The 21,845-nt window shown below is 46.6% G+C and overlaps 1 protein-coding gene across 1 annotated transcript in view; it reads left to right on the top strand.

Moving 5' to 3' along the window:
* The window catches only part of tbc1d2b (TBC1 domain family, member 2B), a 153,879-nt gene that overhangs the window by 115,647 nt on the left and 16,387 nt on the right, over positions 1 to 21,845 (top strand). Inside the window, exons 7-11 of the mRNA XM_064990241.1 lie at positions 10,690 to 10,869; positions 11,550 to 11,660; positions 12,832 to 13,022; positions 14,692 to 14,761; positions 16,319 to 16,483. Of these exons, the coding sequence (XP_064846313.1) occupies positions 10,690 to 10,869; positions 11,550 to 11,660; positions 12,832 to 13,022; positions 14,692 to 14,761; positions 16,319 to 16,483 (717 nt within the window). The remainder of the gene's footprint in view (positions 1 to 10,689; positions 10,870 to 11,549; positions 11,661 to 12,831; positions 13,023 to 14,691; positions 14,762 to 16,318; positions 16,484 to 21,845) is intronic.

Genomic DNA, 21,845 nt, shown 5'->3' with positions numbered 1-21,845 from the left:
TTAGTATTTGGAAGCATTGTTTAACTTAGGTCAAAAGTTTCAGGTAGCCTTCCACAAGCTGTCCCAATCCCCTGTATATAGCCCATCTCACCTCAGAGTAGTGTCTGATGCCCTCCCAGTCACCCTGTCCCAGTCACCCTGTCCCAATCCCCTGTATATAGCCCATCTCACCTCAGAGTAGTGTCTGATGCCCTCCCAGTCACCCTGTCCCAGTCACCCTGTCCCAGTCACCCTGTCCCAGTCACCCTGTCCCAGTCACCCTGTCCCAGTCACCCTGTCCCAGTCACCCTGTCCCAGTCACCCTGTCCCAATCCCCTGTATATAGCCCATCTCACCTCAGAGTAGTGTCTGATGCCCTCCCAGTCACCCTGTCCCAATCCCCTGTATATAGCCCATCTCACCTCAGAGTAGTGTCTGATGCCCTCCCAGTCACCCTGTCCCAATCCCCTGTATATAGCCCATCTCACCTCAGAGTAGTGTCTGATGCCCTCCCAGTCACCCTGTCCCAGTCACCCTGTCCCAATCCCCTGTATATAGCCCATCTCACCTCAGAGTAGTGTCTGATGTCCTCCCAGTCACCCTGTCCCAATCCCCTGTATATAGCCCATCTCACCTCAGAGTAGTGTCTGATGTCCTCCCAGTCACCCTGTCCCAATCCCCTGTATATAGCCCATCTCACCTCAGAGTAGTGTCTGATGTCCTCCCAGTCACCCTGTCCCAGTCACCCTGTCCCAGTCACCCTGTCCCAGTCACCCTGTCCCAGTCACCCTGTCCCAGTCACCCTGTCCCAGTCACCCTGTCCCAATCCCCTGTATATAGCCCATCTCACCTCAGAGTAGTGTCTGATGCCCTCCCAGTCACCCTGTCCCAGTCACCCTGTCCCAATCCCCTGTATATAGCCCATCTCACCTCAGAGTAGTGTCTGATGCCCTCCCAGTCTCCCTGTCCCAATCCCCTGTATATAGCCCATCTCACCTCAGAGTAGTGTCTGATGCCCTCCCAGTCACCCTGTCCCAGTCACCCTGTCCCAATCCCCTGTATATAGCCCATCTCACCTCAGAGTAGTGTCTGATGCCCTCCCAGTCACCCTGTCCCAATCCCCTGTATATAGCCCATCTCACCTCAGAGTAGTGTCTGATGTCCTCCCAGTCACCCTGTCCCAATCCCCTGTATATAGCCCATCTCACCTCAGAGTAGTGTCTGATGCCCTCCCAGTCACCCTGTCCCAATCCCCTGTATATAGCCCATCTCACCTCATAGTAGTGTCTGATGTCCTCCCAGTCACCCTGTCCCAATCCCCTGTATATAGCCCATCTCACCTCAGAGTAGTGTCTGATGCCCTCCCAGTCACCCTGTCCCAATCACCCTGTCCCAGTCACCCTGTCCCAGTCACCCTGTCCCAGTCCCCTGTATATAGCCCATCTCACCTCATAGTAGTGTCTGATGTCCTCCCAGTCACCCTGTCCCAATCCCCTGTATATAGCCCATCTCACCTCAGAGTAGTGTCTGATGTCCTCCCAGTCACCCTGTCCCAATCCCCTGTATATAGCCCATCTCACCTCAGAGTAGTGTCTGATGCCCTCCCAGTCACCCTGTCCCAATCCCCTGTATATAGCCCATCTCACCTCAGAGTAGTGTCTGATGTCCTCCCAGTCACCCTGTCCCAATCCCCTGTATATAGCCCATCTCACCTCAGAGTAGTGTCTGATGCCCTCCCAGTCACCCTGTCCCAGTCACCCTGTCCCAATCCCCTGTATATAGCCCATCTCACCTCAGAGTAGTGTCTGATGCCCTCCCAGTCACCCTGTCCCAGTCACCCTGTCCCAATCCCCTGTATATAGCCCATCTCACCTCAGAGTAGTGTCTGATGTCCTCCCAGTCACCCTGTCCCAATCCCCTGTATATAGCTCATCTCACCTCAGAGTAGTGTCTGATGTCCTCCCAGTCACCCTGTCCCAGTCACCCTGTCCCAGTCACCCTGTCCCAATCCCCTGTATATAGCCCATCTCACCTCAGAGTACTGTCTGATGCCCTCCCAGTCACCCTGTCCCAATCCCCTGTATATAGCCCATCTCACCTCAGAGTAGTGTCTGATGTCCTCCCAGTCACCCTGTCCCAGTCACCCTGTCCCAGTCACCCTGTCCCAATCCCCTGTATATAGCCCATCTCACCTCAGAGTACTGTCTGATGCCCTCCCAGTCACCCTGTCCCAATCCCCTGTATATAGCCCATCTCACCTCAGAGTAGTGTCTGATGCCCTCCCAGTCACCCTGTCCCAATCCCCTGTATATAGCCCATCTCACCTCAGAGTAGTGTCTGATGTCCTCCCAGTCACCCTGTCCCAATCCCCTGTATATAGCCCATCTCACCTCAGAGTACTGTCTGATGTCCTCCCAGTCACCCTGTCCCAATCCCCTGTATATAGCCCATCTCACCTCAGAGTAGTGTCTGATGTCCTCCCAGTCACCCTGTCCCAATCCCCTGTATATAGCCCATCTCACCTCAGAGTAGTGTCTGATGTCCTCCCAGTCACCCTGTCCCAGTCACCCTGTCCCAGTCACCCTGTCCCAATCCCCTGTATATAGCCCATCTCACCTCAGAGTACTGTCTGATGTCCTCCCAGTCACCCTGTCCCAATCCCCTGTATATAGCCCATCTCACCTCAGAGTAGTGTCTGATGCCCTCCCAGTCACCCTGTCCCAATCCCCTGTATATAGCCCATCTCACCTCAGAGTAGTGTCTGATGTCCTCCCAGTCACCCTGTCCCAGTCACCCTGTATATAGCCCATCTCACCTCAGAGTAGTGTCTGATGTCCTCCCAGTCACCCTGTCCCAATCCCCTGTATATAGCCCATCTCACCTCAGAGTAGTGTCTGATGCCCTCCCAGTCACCCTGTCCCAATCCCCTGTATATAGCCCATCTCACCTCAGAGTAGTGTCTGATGTCCTCCCAGTCACCCTGTCCCAATCCCCTGTATATAGCCCATCTCACCCCAGAGTAGTGTCTGATGTCCTCCCAGTCACCCTGTCCCAATCCCCTGTATATAGCCCATCTCACCTCAGAGTAGTGTCTGATGCCCTCCCAGTCACCCTGTCCCAATCCCCTGTATATAGCCCATCTCACCTCAGAGTAGTGTCTGATGTCCTCCCAGTCACCCTGTCCCAATCCCCTGTATATAGCCCATCTCACCTCAGAGTAGTGTCTGATGTCCTCCCAGTCACCCTGTCCCAATCCCCTGTATATAGCCCATCTCACCTCAGAGTAGTGTCTGATGTCCTCCCAGTCACCCTGTCCCAATCCCCTGTATATAGCCCATCTCACCTCAGAGTAGTGTCTGATGTCCTCCCAGTCACCCTGTCCCAATCCCCTGTATATAGCCCATCTCACCTCAGAGTAGTGTCTGATGTCCTCCCAGTCACCCTGTCCCAATCCCCTGTATATAGCCCATCTCACCTCAGAGTAGTGTCTGATGCCCTCCCAGTCACCCTGTCCCAGTCACCCTGTCCCAGTCACCCTGTCCCAATCCCCTGTATATAGCCCATCTCACCTCAGAGTAGTGTCTGATGCCCTCCCAGTCACCCTGTCCCAGTCACCCTGTCCCAGTCACCCTGTCCCAGTCACCCTGTCCCAATCCCCTGTATATAGCCCATCTCACCTCAGAGTAGTGTCTGATGTCCTCCCAGTCACCCTGTCCCAATCCCCTGTATATAGCCCATCTCACCTCAGAGTAGTGTCTGATGCCCTCCCAGTCACCCTGTCCCAATCCCCTGTATATAGCCCATCTCACCTCAGAGTAGTGTCTGATGCCCTCCCAGTCACCCTGTCCCAGTCACCCTGTCCCAATCCCCTGTATATAGCCCATCTCACCTCAGAGTAGTGTCTGATGTCCTCCCAGTCACCCTGTCCCAATCCCCTGTATATAGCCCATCTCACCCCAGAGTAGTGTCTGATGTCCTCCCAGTCACCCTGTCCCAATCCCCTGTATATAGCCCATCTCACCTCAGAGTAGTGTCTGATGTCCTCCCAGTCACCCTGTCCCAATCCCCTGTATATAGCCCATCTCACCTCAGAGTAGTGTCTGATGTCCTCCCAGTCACCCTGTCCCAATCCCCTGTATATAGCCCATCTCACCTCAGAGTAGTGTCTGATGTCCTCCCAGTCACCCTGTCCCAATCCCCTGTATATAGCCCATCTCACCTCAGAGTAGTGTCTGATGTCCTCCCAGTCACCCTGTCCCAATCCCCTGTATATAGCCCATCTCACCTCAGAGTAGTGTCTGATGTCCTCCCAGTCACCCTGTCCCAATCCCCTGTATATAGCCCATCTCACCTCAGAGTAGTGTCTGATGCCCTCCCAGTCACCCTGTCCCAGTCACCCTGTCCCAGTCACCCTGTCCCAATCCCCTGTATATAGCCCATCTCACCTCAGAGTAGTGTCTGATGCCCTCCCAGTCACCCTGTCCCAGTCACCCTGTCCCAGTCACCCTGTCCCAGTCACCCTGTCCCAATCCCCTGTATATAGCCCATCTCACCTCAGAGTAGTGTCTGATGCCCTCCCAGTCACCCTGTCCCAGTCACCCTGTCCCAGTCACCCTGTCCCAGTCACCCTGTCCCAGTCACCCTGTCCCAATCCCCTGGATATTGCCCATCTCTACTCTCACCAGTAACCACCATTGGATCTATAATCAAACAAGGAATAATAATGACGTCCTCTCCTAATCCTCTCTAGGTTAGGGTTAATATTGGGGTTACCTTCTAGGTTAGGGTTAATATTGGGGTTACCTTCTAGGTTAGGGTTAATATTGGGGTTATCCTCTAGGTTAGGGTTAATATTGGGGCTATCCTCTAGGTTAGGGTTAATATTGGGGTTATCCTCTAGGTTAGGGTTAATATTGGGGTTACCTTCTAGTTTAGGGTTAATATTGGGGTTACCTTCTAGGTTAGGGTTAATATTGGGGTTATCCTCTAGGTTAGGGTTAATATTGGGGTTATCCTCTAGGTTAGGGTTAATATTGGGGTTATCCTCTAGGTTAGGGTTAATATTGGGGTTACCTTCTAGGTTAGGGTTAATATTGGGGTTACCTTCTAGGTTAGGGTTAATATTGGGGCTATCCTCTAGGTTAGGGTTAATATTGGGGTTATCCTCTAGGTTAGGGTTAATATTGGGGTTACCTTCTAGGTTAGGGTTAATATTGGGGTTATCCTCTAGGTTAGGGTTAATATTGGGGTTACCTTCTAGGTTAGGGTTAATATTGGGGCTATCCTCTAGGTTAGGGTTAATATTGGGGTTATCCTCTAGGTTAGGGTTAATATTGGGGTTACCTTCTAGGTTAGGGTTAATATTGGGGTTATCCTCTAGGTTAGGGTTAATATTGGGGTTATCCTCTAGGTTAGGGTTAATATTGGGGTTATCCTCTAGGTTAGGGTTAATATTGCTCTAGGTTAGGGTTAATATTGGGGTTACCTTCTAGGTTAGGGTTAATATTGGGGTTATCCTCTAGGTTAGGGTTAATATTGGGGTTATCCTCTAGGTTAGGGTTAATATTGGGGTTATCCTCTAGGTTAGGGTTAATATTGGGGTTATCCTCTAGGTTAGGGTTAATATTGGGGTTATCCTCTAGGTTAGGGTTAATATTGGGGTTATCCTTTAGGTTAGGGTTAATATTGGGGTTATCCTCTAGGTTAGAGTTAATATTGTGGTTATCCTTTAGGTTAGGGTTAATATTGGGGCTATCCTCTAGGTTAGGGTTAATATTGGGGTTATCCTCTAGGTTAGGGTTAATATTGTGGTTATCCTTTAGGGTAGGGTTAATATTGTTGACATCCTCTAGGTTAGGGTTAATATTGGGGCTATCCTCTAGGTTAGGGTTAATATTGGGGCTATCCTCTAGGTTAGGGTTAATATTGGGGCTATCCTCTAGGTTAGGGTTAATATTGGGGCTATCCTCTAGGTTAGGGTTAATATTGGGGTTATCCTCTAGGTTAGGGTTAATATTGGGGTTATCCTCTAGGTTAGGGTTAATATTGGGTTTATCCTCTAGGTTAGGGTTAATATTGGGGTTATCCTCTAGGTTAGGGTTAATATTGGGGTTATCCTCTAGGTTAGGGTTAATATTGGGGCTATCCTCTAGGTTAGGGTTAATATTGGGGTTATCCTCTAGGTTAGGGTTAATATTGGGGTTATCCTCTAGGTTAGGGTTAATATTGGGGTTATCCTCTAGGTTAGGGTTAATATTGGGGTTATCCTCTAGGTTAGGGTTAATATTGCTCTAGGTTAGGGTTAATATTGGGGTTACCTTCTAGGTTAGGGTTAATATTGGGGTTATCCTCTAGGTTAGGGTTAATATTGGGGTTATCCTCTAGGTTAGGGTTAATATTGGGGTTATCCTTTAGGTTAGGGTTAATATTGGGGTTATCCTCTAGGTTAGAGTTAATATTGTGGTTATCCTTTAGGTTAGGGTTAATATTGGGGCTATCCTCTAGGTTAGGGTTAATATTGGGGTTATCCTCTAGGTTAGGGTTAATATTGTGGTTATCCTTTAGGGTAGGGTTAATATTGTTGACATCCTCTAGGTTAGGGTTAATATTGGGGCTATCCTCTAGGTTAGGGTTAATATTGGGGCTATCCTCTAGGTTAGGGTTAATATTGGGGCTATCCTCTAGGTTAGGGTTAATATTGGGGTTATCCTCTAGGTTAGGGTTAATATTGGGGTTATCCTCTAGGTTAGGGTTAATATTGTGGTTATCCTTTAGGTTAGGGTTAATATTGGGGCTATCCTCTAGGTTAGGGTTAATATTGGGGTTATCCTCTAGGTTAGGGTTAATATTGGGGTTATCCTCTAGGTTAGGGTTAATATTGGGGCTATCCTCTAGGTTAGGGTTAATATTGGGGTTATCCTTTAGGTTAGGGTTAATATTGTTGACATCCTCTAGGTTAGGGTTAATATTGGGGTTATCCTCTAGGTTAGTGTTAATATTGGGGTTATCCTCTAGGTTAGGGTTAATATTGGGGTTATCCTCTAGGTTAGGGTTAATATTGGGGTTATCCTCTAGGTTAGGGTTAATATTGGGGTTACCTTCTAGGTTAGGGTTAATATTGGGGTTACCTTCTAGGTTAGGGTTAATATTGTGGTTACCTTCTAGGTTAGGGTTAATATTGTGGTTATCCTCTAGGTTAGGGTTAATATTGTGGTTACCTTCTAGGTTAGGGTTAATATTGTGGTCATCCTCTAGGTTAGGGTTAATATTGTGGTTATCCTCTAGGTTAGGGTTAATATTGTGGTTACCTTCTAGGTTAGGGTTAATATTGGGGTTATCCTCTAATGGGGTTAGGGTTAATATTGTGGTTATTATCTAGGTTAGGGTTAATATTGGGGTTATCCCCTAGGTTAGGGTTAATATTGTGGTCATCCTCTAGGTTAGGGTTAATATTGTGGTTACCTTCTAGGTTAGGGTTAATATTGTGGTTATCCTCTAGGTTAGGGTTAATATTGTTGACATCCTCTAGGTTAGGGTTAATATTGTGGTTACCTTCTAGGTTAGGGTTAATATTGTGGTTATCCTCTAGGTTAGTGTTAATATTGTGGTTACCTTCTAGGTTAGGGTTAATATTGTGGTCATCCTCTAGGTTAGGGTTAATATTGTGGTTATCCTCTAGGTTAGGGTTAATATTGTGGTTACCTTCTAGGTTAGGGTTAATATTGGGGTTATCCTCTAATGGGGTTAGGGTTAATATTGTGGTTATTATCTAGGTTAGGGTTAATATTGGGGTTATCCCCTAGGTTAGGGTTAATATTGTGGTCATCCTCTAGGTTAGGGTTAATATTGTGGTTACCTTCTAGGTTAGGGTTAATATTGTGGTTATCCTCTAGGTTAGGGTTAATATTGTTGACATCCTCTAGGTTAGGGTTAATATTGTGGTTACCTTCTAGGTTAGGGTTAATATTGTTGACATCCTCTGTTAGGGTTAATATTGTTGACATCCTCTAGGTTAGGGTTAATATTGTGGTTATCCTCTAGGTTAGGGTTAATATTGTGGTTATCCTCTAGGTTAGGGTTAATATTGTGGTTATCCTCTAGGTTAGGGTTAATATTGTGGTTATCCTCTAGGTTAGGGTTAATATTGGGGTTATCCCCTAGGTTAGGGTTAATATTGTGGTTATCCTCTAGGTTAGGGTTAATATTGTGGTTATCCTCTAGGTTAGGGTTAATATTGTTTACATCCTCTAGGTTAGGGTTAATATTGCTCTAGGTTAGGGTTAATATTGTGGTTATCCTCTAGGTTAGGGTTAATATTGTTTACATCCTCTAGGTTAGGGTTAATATTGCTCTAGGTTAGGGTTAATATTGTTGACATCCTCTAGGTTAGGGTTAATATTGCTCTAGGTTAGGGTTAATATTGTTTACATCCTCTAGGTTAGGGTTAATATTGCTCTAGGTTAGGGTTAATATTGTTGACATCCTCTAGGTTAGGGTTAATATTGCTCTAGGTTAGGGTTAATATTGTTTACATCCTCTAGGTTAGGGTTAATATTGCTCTAGGTTAGGGTTAATATTGTTGACATCCTCTAGGTTAGGGTCAATATTATGGTTATCCTCTCGGTGGGGTTAGGGTTAATATTTTGGTTGTTCTCTAGGTTAGGGTTAATATTGGGGTTATCCTCTAGGTTAGGGTTAATATTGTGGTTATCCTCTAGGTTAGGGTTAATATTGGGGTTATCCTCTAGGTTAGGGTTAATATTGGGGTTATCCTCTAGGTTAGGGTTAATATTGGGGTTATCCTCTAGGTTAGGGTTAATATTGGGGTTATCCTCTAGGTGGGGTTAGGGTTAATATTGTGGTTATCCTCTAGGTGGGGTTAGGGTTAATATTGTGGTTACCTTCTAGGTTGGGGTTAATATTGGGGTTACCTTCTAGGTTAGGGTTAATATTGTGGTTACCTTCTAGGTTAGGGTTAATATTGTGGTTATCCTCTAGGTTAGGGTTAATATTGTGGTTACCTTCTAGGTTAGGGTTAATATTGTGGTCATCCTCTAGGTTAGGGTTAATATTGTGGTTATCCTCTAGGTTAGGGTTAATATTGTGGTTACCTTCTAGGTTAGGGTTAATATTGGGGTTATCCTCTAATGGGGTTAGGGTTAATATTGTGGTTATTATCTAGGTTAGGGTTAATATTGGGGTTATCCCCTAGGTTAGGGTTAATATTGTGGTCATCCTCTAGGTTAGGGTTAATATTGTGGTTACCTTCTAGGTTAGGGTTAATATTGTGGTTATCCTCTAGGTTAGGGTTAATATTGTTGACATCCTCTAGGTTAGGGTTAATATTGTGGTTACCTTCTAGGTTAGGGTTAATATTGTGGTTATCCTCTAGGTTAGTGTTAATATTGTGGTTACCTTCTAGGTTAGGGTTAATATTGTGGTCATCCTCTAGGTTAGGGTTAATATTGTGGTTATCCTCTAGGTTAGGGTTAATATTGTGGTTACCTTCTAGGTTAGGGTTAATATTGGGGTTATCCTCTAATGGGGTTAGGGTTAATATTGTGGTTATTATCTAGGTTAGGGTTAATATTGGGGTTATCCCCTAGGTTAGGGTTAATATTGTGGTCATCCTCTAGGTTAGGGTTAATATTGTGGTTACCTTCTAGGTTAGGGTTAATATTGTGGTTATCCTCTAGGTTAGGGTTAATATTGTTGACATCCTCTAGGTTAGGGTTAATATTGTGGTTACCTTCTAGGTTAGGGTTAATATTGTTGACATCCTCTGTTAGGGTTAATATTGTTGACATCCTCTAGGTTAGGGTTAATATTGTGGTTATCCTCTAGGTTAGGGTTAATATTGTGGTTATCCTCTAGGTTAGGGTTAATATTGTGGTTATCCTCTAGGTTAGGGTTAATATTGTGGTTATCCTCTAGGTTAGGGTTAATATTGGGGTTATCCCCTAGGTTAGGGTTAATATTGTGGTTATCCTCTAGGTTAGGGTTAATATTGTGGTTATCCTCTAGGTTAGGGTTAATATTGTTTACATCCTCTAGGTTAGGGTTAATATTGCTCTAGGTTAGGGTTAATATTGTGGTTATCCTCTAGGTTAGGGTTAATATTGTTTACATCCTCTAGGTTAGGGTTAATATTGCTCTAGGTTAGGGTTAATATTGTTGACATCCTCTAGGTTAGGGTTAATATTGCTCTAGGTTAGGGTTAATATTGTTTACATCCTCTAGGTTAGGGTTAATATTGCTCTAGGTTAGGGTTAATATTGTTGACATCCTCTAGGTTAGGGTTAATATTGCTCTAGGTTAGGGTTAATATTGTTTACATCCTCTAGGTTAGGGTTAATATTGCTCTAGGTTAGGGTTAATATTGTTGACATCCTCTAGGTTAGGGTCAATATTATGGTTATCCTCTCGGTGGGGTTAGGGTTAATATTTTGGTTGTTCTCTAGGTTAGGGTTAATATTGGGGTTATCCTCTAGGTTAGGGTTAATATTGTGGTTATCCTCTAGGTTAGGGTTAATATTGGGGTTATCCTCTAGGTTAGGGTTAATATTGGGGTTATCCTCTAGGTTAGGGTTAATATTGGGGTTATCCTCTAGGTTAGGGTTAATATTGGGGTTATCCTCTAGGTGGGGTTAGGGTTAATATTGTGGTTATCCTCTAGGTGGGGTTAGGGTTAATATTGTGGTTACCTTCTAGGTTGGGGAGATCAATGAGCAGCTGAGCATGCTGATGGAGACCATCCAGGCCAAAGACGAGGTCATCATTAAACTGTCCCAGACACCCCCCCAGGGAGCAGACGGGACCACCCCCCTGCTGCAGGACTGCAGCTCAGCTCCACCCCCCGCCAGCCAGCAACAGGAGATAAACAATCTTAAGGTACAAACTGGGCTGGGGGGGGTGGGTCAGAACCACATTAATAATTATTGTGGGGGGGTTGGGTCAGAACCACACAGTAATAACTCTGGGCGGGGTCAGAACCACACAGTAATAACTCTGGGGGAGGGGGGGTGGTCAGATCCACACAGTAATAACTCTGGGGGTGGGGTCAGAACCACACAGTAATAACTCTGGGGGGAGGGTTGGGTCAGATCCACACAGTAATAACTCTGTGGGGAGGGTTGGGTCAGATCCACACAGTAATAACTCTGGGGGAGGGGGGGGTGGTCAGATCCACACAGTAATAACTCTGGGGGTGGGGTCAGAACCACACAGTAATAACTCTGGGGGGAGGGTTGGGTCAGATCCACACAGTAATAACTCTGGGGGGGTCAGAACCACACAGTAATAACTCTGGGGGGGGGGTCAGAACCACACAGTAATAACTCTGGGGGGGCTCAGATCCACACAGTAATAACTCTGGGGGGGGGTCGGGGGGTCAGAACCACACAGTAATAACTCGGGGGGGGGTCAGAACCACACAGTAATAACTCTGGGGGGGGGATCTTGTTTAAATGTAAAGAACCACACAGTAATAACTCAACTGAACACAGCTAATATCCTATCTCTCATGTTATGACAGTTTTTATGATGCTTATAAAATGGTTTTTCCATTTCAGGACAGTGTTCAGGGCTATAAATCCCAGAACAAGTTCCTGAATAAGGAGATCTTGGAGCTGACTATTCTACTGAGGAACGCTGAGGCCAGGGAGAGATCTCTGGAGGTTAAGGTACTACTGGGCTGCAGGACTGCTGGTTTGGTGCTGTTGGTGTGTACTACTGGTTTGGTGCTGTTGGTGTGTACTACTGGTTTGGTGCTGTTGGTGTGTACTACTGGTTTGGTGCTGTTGGTGTGTACTACTGGGCTGCAGGACTACTGGTTTGGTGCTGTTGGTGTGTACTACTGGTTTGGTGCTGTTGGTGTGTACTACTGGTTTGGTGCTGTTGGTGTGTACTACTGGGCTGCAGGACTACTGGTTTGGTGCTGTTGGTGTGTACTACTGGGCTGCAGGACTACTGGTTTGGTGCTGTTGGTGTGTACTACTGGGCTGCAGGACTACTGGTTTGGTGCTGTTGGTGTGTACTACTGGTTTGGTGCTGTTGGTGTGTACTACTGGGGCGCAGGACTACTGGTTTGGTGCTGTTGGTGTGTACAACTGGTTTGGTGCTGTTGGTGTGTACTACTGGTTTGGTGCTGTTGGTGTGTACTACTGGGCTGCAGGACTACTGGTTTGGTGCTGTTGGTGTGTACTACTGGTTTGGTGCTGTTGGTGTGTACTACTGGTTTGGCGCTGTTGGTGTGTACTACTGGTTTGGTGCTGTTGGTATGTACTACTGGTTTGGTGCTGTTGGTGTGTACTACTGGTTTGGTGCTGTTGGTGTGTACTACAGGTTTGGTGCTGTTGGTGTGTACTACTGGTTTGGTGCTGTTGGTGTGTACTACTGGTTTGGTGCTGTTGGTGTGTACTACTGGTTTGGTGCTGTTGGTGTGTACTACTGGTTTGGTGCTGTTGGTGTGTACTACTGGTTTGGTGCTGTTGGTGTGTACTACTGGGCTGCAGGACTACCGGTCTGGTGCTGTTTATGTGTACTACTGGGGTGCAGGACTGCTGGTTTGGTGCTGTTGGTGTGTACTACTAGGGTACAGGACTACTGGTTTGGTGCTGAGGTTGGTTTTAATTGGTTGGTGTGTGGATGGTTTTAATTGGTTGGTGTGTGGATGGTTTTAATTGGTTGGTGTGTGGGTGTACAACCAGGAAGAATTCAGTGCAGCTCTAACCTTAGGTGCTGCCCTCATGCCCTGTCAACATTGCTCACTACGTTTATCTCTCTCTCCTCCTCTCCTCTCTTCTCCTCTCCTCCTTTCTTTCTCCTCTCTGTGTGCGTCTGTCTGGGTTCCAGTATGTGGCGTTGGAGGCTAAGGTGTGTCAGGTTGAGAGTAAGTACCTGGTGCTGCTTCAGGACCTGAAGAACCCAGTGTGTTCCTCTTCAGAACAGAGTCCTGCCAGCGAGGTCATCTCTCGACTGTTGGAGGATGCACTGAACAACACTGACCCTACGGGACACGCCGTCTTTAAGCCACACCCTGTCAGGTAAACGCACACACACGCTCTACAGGTGGATAGCACCTGATCTATACTGTTCCGTAAACAGAACCAATATTTTAAAAGTATGGGAACTGGTTAATAACGTTATTTTATGTTCTGGGCGTTGTTTTTCCTGTCCCACAAAAATGTCAACAAAGTTCCTTTGCAAAGCCCTCTGTCACTCGGAAGATGACTTACTGTAGTCTACCAACTATGTTACAAGATGACTTACTGTAGTCTACCAACGATGTTACGAGATGACTTACTGTAGCCTGCCAACGATGTTACAAGATGACTTACTGTAGCCTACCAACGATGTTACAAGATGACTTACTGTAGCCTGCCAACGATGTTACAAGATGACTTACTGTAGCCTGCCAACGATGTTACAAGATGACTTTCTGTAGCCTACCAACGATGTTACAAGATGACTTACTGTAGCCTGCCAACGATGTTACAAGATGACTTACTGTAGCCTGCCAACGATGTTACAAGATGACTTTCTGTAGCCTGCCAACGATGTTACAAGATGACTTACTGTAGCCTGCCAACGATGTTACAAGATGACTTACTGTAGCCTGCCAACGATGTTACAAGATGACTTACTGTAGCCTGCCAACGATGTTATAAGATGTTACAATATGTTACAAGATGACTTACTGTAGCCTGCCAACGATGTTACAAGATGACTTACTGTAGTCAACCAACGATGTTACTAGATGACTTACTGTAGCCTGCCAACGATGTTACAAGATGACTTACTGTAGCCTGCCAACGATGTTACAAGATGACTTACTGTAGTCAACCAACGATGTTACAAGATGACTTACTGTAGCCTGCCAACGATGTTACAAGATGACTTACTGTAGTCAACCAACGATGTTTCAAGATGACTTACTGTAGCCTGCCAACGATGTTACAAGATGACTTACTGTAGCCTGCCAACGATGTTACAAGATGACTTACTGTAGCCTGCCAACGATGTTACAAGATGACTTACTGTAGCCTACCAACGATGTTACTAGATGTCTTACTGTAGCCTGCCAACGATGTTACAAGATGACTTACTGTAGCCTGCCAACGATGTTACAAGATGACTTACTGTAGCCTGCCAACGATGTTACAAGATGACTTACTGTAGCCTACCAACGATGTTACAAGATGACTTACTGTAGCCTACCAACAATGTTACAAGATGACTTACTGTAGCCTACCTACGTAGCCATACACTCTGTTTTGTCTAATGCATTTAAATAGCTTGACCAATTCACAGACACACACACTGATTGGTGAACTAATTTAATGTTGAGCTAAATGTAAAAGAAAAGTACATTTCAGAGGTTGAAAAAATAATCGAAAGGAATGTTATAAACTGGTACTTGTTTGGGTTCAAACCGGCTTAAACCATCCTTTGATAGGGATTGTTCTGCACCTCCATTACTTCAGCATCCAAGGTTAAAGACTTGTTTATTAGTATATTGCTCTATTCAATATATGCTACTGTGTTAATGTATGAGGATATTAAAAGTGCCTTTCCACTGACCCTCTTCACTGCTGTTGTGCCCCTGAGCAAGAGGTACTTAACCTTTTGTGATTGTTGTTCGGCTGACGACGCTGTGCTGCTCTCTTGTGTGAGTTTATTTCAATCAATGATTTCCCCTCTCCATCCAACCAGTGAGTACGATGTGTTTGGCTTCAAAACAGTTCCAGAGGAGGATGATGAAGAGGAGAAGCTGGTAGCCAAGGTGAGAGCTCTGGACCTGCCCTCCCTATCCATGTCTCCCTGCCCTCCCTATCCCTGTCTCCCTGCACTCCCTATCCCTGTCTCCCTGCCCTCCCTATCCATGTCTCCCTGCCCTCCCTATCCCTGTCTCCCTGCACTCCCTATCCCTGTCTCCCTGCACTCCCTATCCCTGTCTCCCTGCACTCCCTATCCCTGTCTCCCTGCACTCCCTATCCCTGTCTCCCTGCACTCCCTATCCCTGTCTCCCTGCACTCCCTATCCCTGTCTCCCTGCACTCCCTATCCCTGTCTCCCTGCACTCCCTATCCCTGTCTCCCTGCACTCCCTATACCTGTCTCCCTGCACTCCCTATCCATGTCTCCCTGTACTCCTTATCCCTGTCTCCCTGCACACCCTATCCCTGTCTCCCTGCACTCCCTATCCCTGTCTCCCTGCACTCCCTATCCCTGTCTCCCTGCACTCCCTATCCATGTCTCCCTGTACTCCTTATCCCTGTCTCCCTGCACTCCTTATCCCTGTCTCCCTGCACTCCCGATCCCTGTCTCCCTGCACTCCCGATCCCTGTCTCCCTGCACTCCCGATCCCTGCCCTCCCTATCCATGTCTCCCTGCCCTCCCTATCCATGTCTCCCTGCCCTCCCTATCCATGTCTCCCTGCCCTCCCTATCCATGTCTCCCTGCACTCCCTATCCATGTCTCCCTGCACTCCCTATCCATGTCTCCCTGCACTCCCTATCCATGTCTCCCTGCCCTCCCTTTCCCTGTCTCCCTGCACTCCCTTTCCCTGTCTCCCTGCACACCCTATCCCTGTCTCCCTGCCCTCCCTTTCCATGTCTCCCTGCCCTCCCTATCCATGTCTCCCTGCACTCCCTATCCATGTCTCCCTGCACTCCCTTTCCCTGTCTCCCTGCCCTCCCTATCCATGTCTCCATGCACTCCCTTTCCCTGTCTCCTTGCACTCCCTTTCCCTGTCTCCTTGCACTCCCTATCCATGACTACCTGCCCTCCCTATCCCTAAAAATGTAGAACTAGGAATATATATAGTCCTTGGTTCACTCTCTGCCCTTGACTACCTCCCTACCTTTCCCTCTCACTCCATGTCTCTTTCCCTCCCTGACCCTCTCTCTCTCCCTCCCTGACCCTCTCTCTCTCCCTCCCTGACCCTCTCTCTCTCCCTCCCTGACCCTCTCTCTCTCCCTCTCCCTGCCTCTCTCTCTCCCTCTCACTCCATGTCTCTCTCCCTTCCTGTCCCTCTCTCCCCCTCCCTCTCCTTTTACTCATCATCATCTTCCTCCTCTCCCCAGGTGAGGGCTCTGGACCTGTGCTCCCCCTCCTCTCCATCCCTCTCCTTTTACTCATCATCTTCCTCCTCCTCTCCCCCTCCTCTCCCTCCCTCTCCTTTTACTCATCATCATCTTCCTCCTCTCCCCAGGTGAGGGCTCGGGACCTGTGCTCCCCCTCCTCTCCCTCCCTCTCCTTTTACTCATCAGCTTGCTCCTCCTCTCCCCCTCCTCTCCCTCCCTCTCCTTTTACTCATCATCATCTTCCTCCTCTCCCCAGGTGAGGGCTCTGGACCTGTGCTCCCTCTCCCTAACAGACCCTGAGGTGTCAGTGGGGGTGAAGTGGGAGAACTATCTCTCCTCTACTATGAACAGAGACATGGTGCACAGCCCCGAACTCAAAGCCCTTATGAGGAGCGGGGTGCCACATGTCCACCGTTCCAAGGTACGATATCATATACTTATAGCCACATGTCCTCCGCTCCAAGGTACGATGTCATATACCTTATAGCCACATGTCCTCCGCTCCAAGGTATGATATCATATACTTATAGCCACATGTCCTCCGCTCCAAGGTACGATATCATATACTCATAGCCACATGTCCTCCGCTCCAAGGTACGATGTCATATACCTTATAGCCACGTCCTCCGCTCCAAGGTACGATATCATATACTTATAGCCACATGTCCTCTGCTCCAAGGTACGATATCATATACTTATAGCCACATGTCCTCCGCTCCAAGGTACGATATCATATACCTTATAGCCACATGTCCTCCGCTCCAAGGTACGATATCATATACTTATAGCCACATGTCCTCCGCTCCAAGGTACGATATCATATACTTATAGCTACATGTCCTCCGCTCCAAGGTACGATATCATATACTTATAGCTACATGTCCTCCGCTCCAAGGTACGATATCATATACTTATAGCTACATGTCCTCCGCTCCAAGGTACGATATCATATACTTATAGCCACATGTCCTCCGCTCCAAGGTACGATATCATATACTTATAGCCACATGTCCTCCGCTCCAAGGTACGATATCATATACCTTATAGCCACATGTCCTCCGCTCCAAGGTACGATGTCATATACCTTATAGCCACGTCCTCCACTCCAAGGTACGATGTCATATACTTATAGCCACATGTCCACCGCTCTAAGGTACGATATCATATACTTATAGCCACATGTCCTCCGCTCAGTTACGATATCATATACCTTATAGCCACATGTCCTCCGCTCCAAGTTACGATGTCATATACCTTATAGCCACGTCCTCCGCTCCAAGGTACGATATCATATACCTTATAGCCACATGTCCTCCGCTCCAAGGTACGATATCATATACTTATAGCCACATGTCCTCCGCTCCAAGGTACGATATCATATACCTTAGCCATGTCCTCCGCTCCAAGGTACGATATCATATACTTATAGCCACATGTCCTCCGCTCCAAGGTACGATATCATATACTTATAGCCACATGTCCTCCGCTCCAAGGTACGATATCATATACTTATAGCCACATGTCCTCCGCTCCAAGGTATGATATCATATACTTATAGCCACATGTCCTCCGCTCCAAGGTACGATATCATATACTTATAGCCACATGTCCTCCGCTCCAAGTTACGATGTCATATACCTTATAGCCACGTCCTCCGCTCCAAGGTACGATGTCATATACCTTATAGCCACATGTCCTCCGCTCCAAGGTACGATATCATATACTTATAGCCACATGTCCTCCGCTCCAAGGTACGATATCATATACCTTATAGCCACATGTCCTCCGCTCCAAGGTACGATGTCATATACCTTATAGCCACGTCCTCCGCTCCAAGGTACGATATCATATACCTTATAGCCACATGTCCTCCGCTCCAAGTTACGATGTCATATACCTTATAGCCACGTCCTCCGCTCCAAGGTACGATATCATATACCTTATAGCCACATGTCCTCCGCTCCAAGGTACGATATCATATACTTATAGCCACGTCCTCCGCTCCAAGGTACGATATCATATACCTTATAGCCACATGTCCTCCGCTCCAAGGTTCGATATGATATGCCTTTTAGCCACATGTCCTCCGCTCCAAGGTACGGTACAACAAATCAAATCAAATGTATTTATATAGCCTTTCGTACATCAGCTGATATCTCAAAGTGCTGTACAGAAACCCAGCCTAAAACCCCATACAGCAAGCAATACAGGTGTTGAAGCACGGTGGCTAGGAACAACTCCCTAGAAAGGCCAAAACCTAGGAAGAAACCTAGAGAGGAACCAGGCTATGTAGGGTGGCCAGTCCTCTTCTGGCTGTGCCGGGTGGAGATTATAACAGAACATGGCCAAGATGTTCAAATGTTCATAAATGACCAGCATGGTCCAATAATAATAAGGCAGAACTGTTGAAACTGGAGGAGCAGCACGGCCAGGTGGACTGGGGACAGCAAGGAGTCATCATGTCAGGTAGTCCTGAGGCATGGTCCTAAGGCTCAGGTCCTCCGAGAGAGAGAAAGAGAGAGAGAAGGAGAGAATTAGAGATTCACACAGGACACCGAATAGGACAGGAGAAGTACTCCAGATATAACAAACTGACCCTAGCCCCCCGACACATAAACTACTGCAGCATAAATACTGGAGGCTGAGACAGGAGGGGTCAGGAGACACTGTGGCCCCATCCGAGGACACCCCCGGACAGGGCCAAACAGGAAGGATATAACCCCACCCACTTTGCCAAAGCACAGCCCCCACACCACTAGAGGGATATCTTCAACCACCAACTTACCATCCTGAGACGAGGCTGAGTATAGCCCACAAAGATCTCCGCCACGGCACAACCCAAGGGGGTGCGCCAACCCAGACAGGATGATCACATCAGTGACTCAACCCACTCAGGTGACGCACCCCTCCCAGGGACGGTATGAGAGAGCCCCAGGAAGCCAGGGACTCAGCCCCTGTAATAGGGTTAGAGGCAGAGAATCCTAGTGGAAAGAGGGGAACCGGCCAGGCAGAGACAGCAAGGGCGGTTCGTTGCTCCAGAGACTTTCCGTTCACCTTCCCACTCCTGGGCCAGACTACACTCAATCATATGACCCACTGAAGAGATGAGTCTTCAGTAAAGACTTAAAGGTTGAGACCGAGTTTGCGTCTCTGACATGGGTAGGCAGACCGTTCCATAAAAATGGAGCTCTAAACAAGAAAGCCCTGCCTCCGGCTGTTTGCTTAGAAATTCTAGGGACAATTAGGAGGCCTGCGTCTTGTGACCGTAGCGTACGTGTAGGTATGTACGACAGGACCAAATCAGAGAGATAGGTAGGAGCAAGCCCATGTAATGCTTTGTAGGTTAGCAGTAAAACCTTGAAATCAGCCCTTGCCTTGACAGGAAGCCAGTGTAGGGAGGCTAGCACTGGAGTAATATGATCAAATATTTTGGTTCTAGTCAAGATTTTAGCACGGTGGAACGGTGGATGTAAAAAGCTGTACTTGAAATGGTCTTGATATGTTCTTCAAAAGAGAGATCAGGGTCCAGAGTAACGCCGAGGTCCTTCACAGTTTTATTTGAGACGACTGTACAACCATTAAGATTAATTGTCAGATTCAACAGAAGATCGCTTTGTTTCTTGGGACCTAGAACAAGCATCTCTGTTTTGTCCGAGTTTAAAAGTAGAAAGTTTGCAGCCAACCTCTTCCTTATGTCTGAAACACACCTCACTTCCAGGGAGGGCAATTTTGGGGCTTCACCTTGTTTCATTGAAATGTACAGCTGTGTGTCATCCGCATAACAGTGAAAGTTAACATTATGTTTTCGAATGGCATCCCCAAGAGGTAAAATATATAGTGAAAACAATAGTGGTCCTAAAACAGAACCTTGAGGAACACCGAAATTTACAGTTGATTTGTCAGAGGACAAACCATTCACAGAGACAAACTGATATCTTTCCGACAGATAAGATCTAAACCAGGCCAGAACTTGTCCGTGTAGACCAATTTGGGTTTCCAATCTCTCCAAAAGAATGTGGTGATCGATGGTATCAAAAGCAGCACTAAGGTCTAGGAGCACGAGGACAGATGCAGAGCCTCGGTCCGATGCCATTAAAAGATAATTTACCACCTTCACAAGTGCAGTCTCAGTGCTATGATGGGGTCTAAAACCAGACTGAAGCATTTCGTATACATTGTTTGTCCTCAGGAAGGCAGTGAGTTGCTGCGCAACAGCCTTTTCTAAGCCTTTTCTAAAAAAATTGAGAGGAATGGAAGATTCGATATAGCCCGATAGTTTTTTATATTTTCTGGGTCACGGTTTGGCTTTTTCAAGAGAGGCTTTATTACTGTCACTTTTAGTGAGTTTGGTACACATCCGGTGCATAGAGAGCCGTTTATTATGTTCAACATATGAGGGCCAAGCACAGGAAGCAGCTCTTTCAGTAGTTTAGTTGGAATAGGGTCCAGTATGCAGCTTGAAGGTTTAGAGGCTATGATTATTTTCATCATTGTGTCAAGAGATATAGTACTAAAACACTTGAGCGTCTCTCTTGATCCTAGGTCCTGGCAGAGTTGTGCAGACTCAGGACAACTGAGCTTTGAAGGAATACGCAGATTTAGAGAGGAGTCCATAATTTGCTTTCTAATAATCATGATCTTTTCCTCAAAGAAGTTCATGAATTTATCACTGCTGAAGTGAAAGCCATCCTCTCTTGGGGAATGCTGCTTTTTAGTTAGCTTTGCGACAGTATCAAAAAGGAATTTCGGATTGTTCTTATTTTCCTCAATTAAGTTAGAAAAATAGGATGATCGAGCAGCAGTAAGGGCTCTTCGGTACTGCACGGTACTGTCTTTCCAAGCTAGTCGGAAGACTTCCAGTTTGGTGTGGCGCCATTTCCGTTCCAATTTTCTGGAAGCTTGCTTCAGAGCTCGGATATTTTCTGTGTACCAGGGAGCTAGTTTCTTATGAGAAATGTTTTTAGGGGTGCAACTGCATCTAGGGTATTGCGCAAGGTTAAATTGAGTTCCTCAGTTCGGTGGTTAACTGATTTTTGTCCTCTGGCGTCCTTGGGTAGACAGAGGGAATCTGGAAGGACATCAAGGAATCTTTGTGTTGTCTGTGAATTTATAGCATGACTTTTGATATTCCTTGGTTGGGGTCTGAGCAGATTATTTGTTGCAATTGCAAACGTAATTCAATGGTGGTCCGATAGTCCAGGATTTTGAGGAAAAACATTAAGATCCACAACATTTATTCCATGGGACAAAACTAGGTCCAGAGTATGACTGTGACAGTGAGTAGGTCTGGAGACATGTTGGACAAAACCCACTGAGTCGATGATGGTGCCGAAAGCCTTTTGGAGTGGGTCTGTAGACTTTTCCATGTGAATATTAAAGTCACCAAAGATTAGAATATTATCTGCTATGACTACAAGGTCCGATAGGAATTCAGGGAACTCAATGAGGAACGCTGTATATGGCCCAGGAGGCCTGTAAACAGTAGCTATAAAAAGTGATTGAGTAGGCTGCATAGATTTCATGACTAGAAGCTCAAAAGATGAAAACATCTTTTTTTTTGTAAATTAAAATTTGCTATCGTAAATGTTAGCAACACCTCGGCCTTTGCGGGATGCACGGGGGATATGGTCACTAGTGTAGCCAGGAGGTGAGGCCTCATTTAACACAGTAAATTCATCAGGCTTAAGCCATGTTTCAGTCAGGCCAATCACATCAAGATTATGATCAGTGATTAGTTCATTGACTATAATTGCCTTTGAAGTAAGGGATCTAACATTAAGTAG

Source organism: Oncorhynchus masou, chromosome 15 (assembly GCF_036934945.1).
Source record: "Oncorhynchus masou masou isolate Uvic2021 chromosome 15, UVic_Omas_1.1, whole genome shotgun sequence".
Taxonomy (NCBI): Eukaryota; Metazoa; Chordata; class Actinopteri; order Salmoniformes; family Salmonidae; genus Oncorhynchus; species Oncorhynchus masou.
This window is presented reverse-complemented; position numbering and strand designations above follow the sequence as displayed.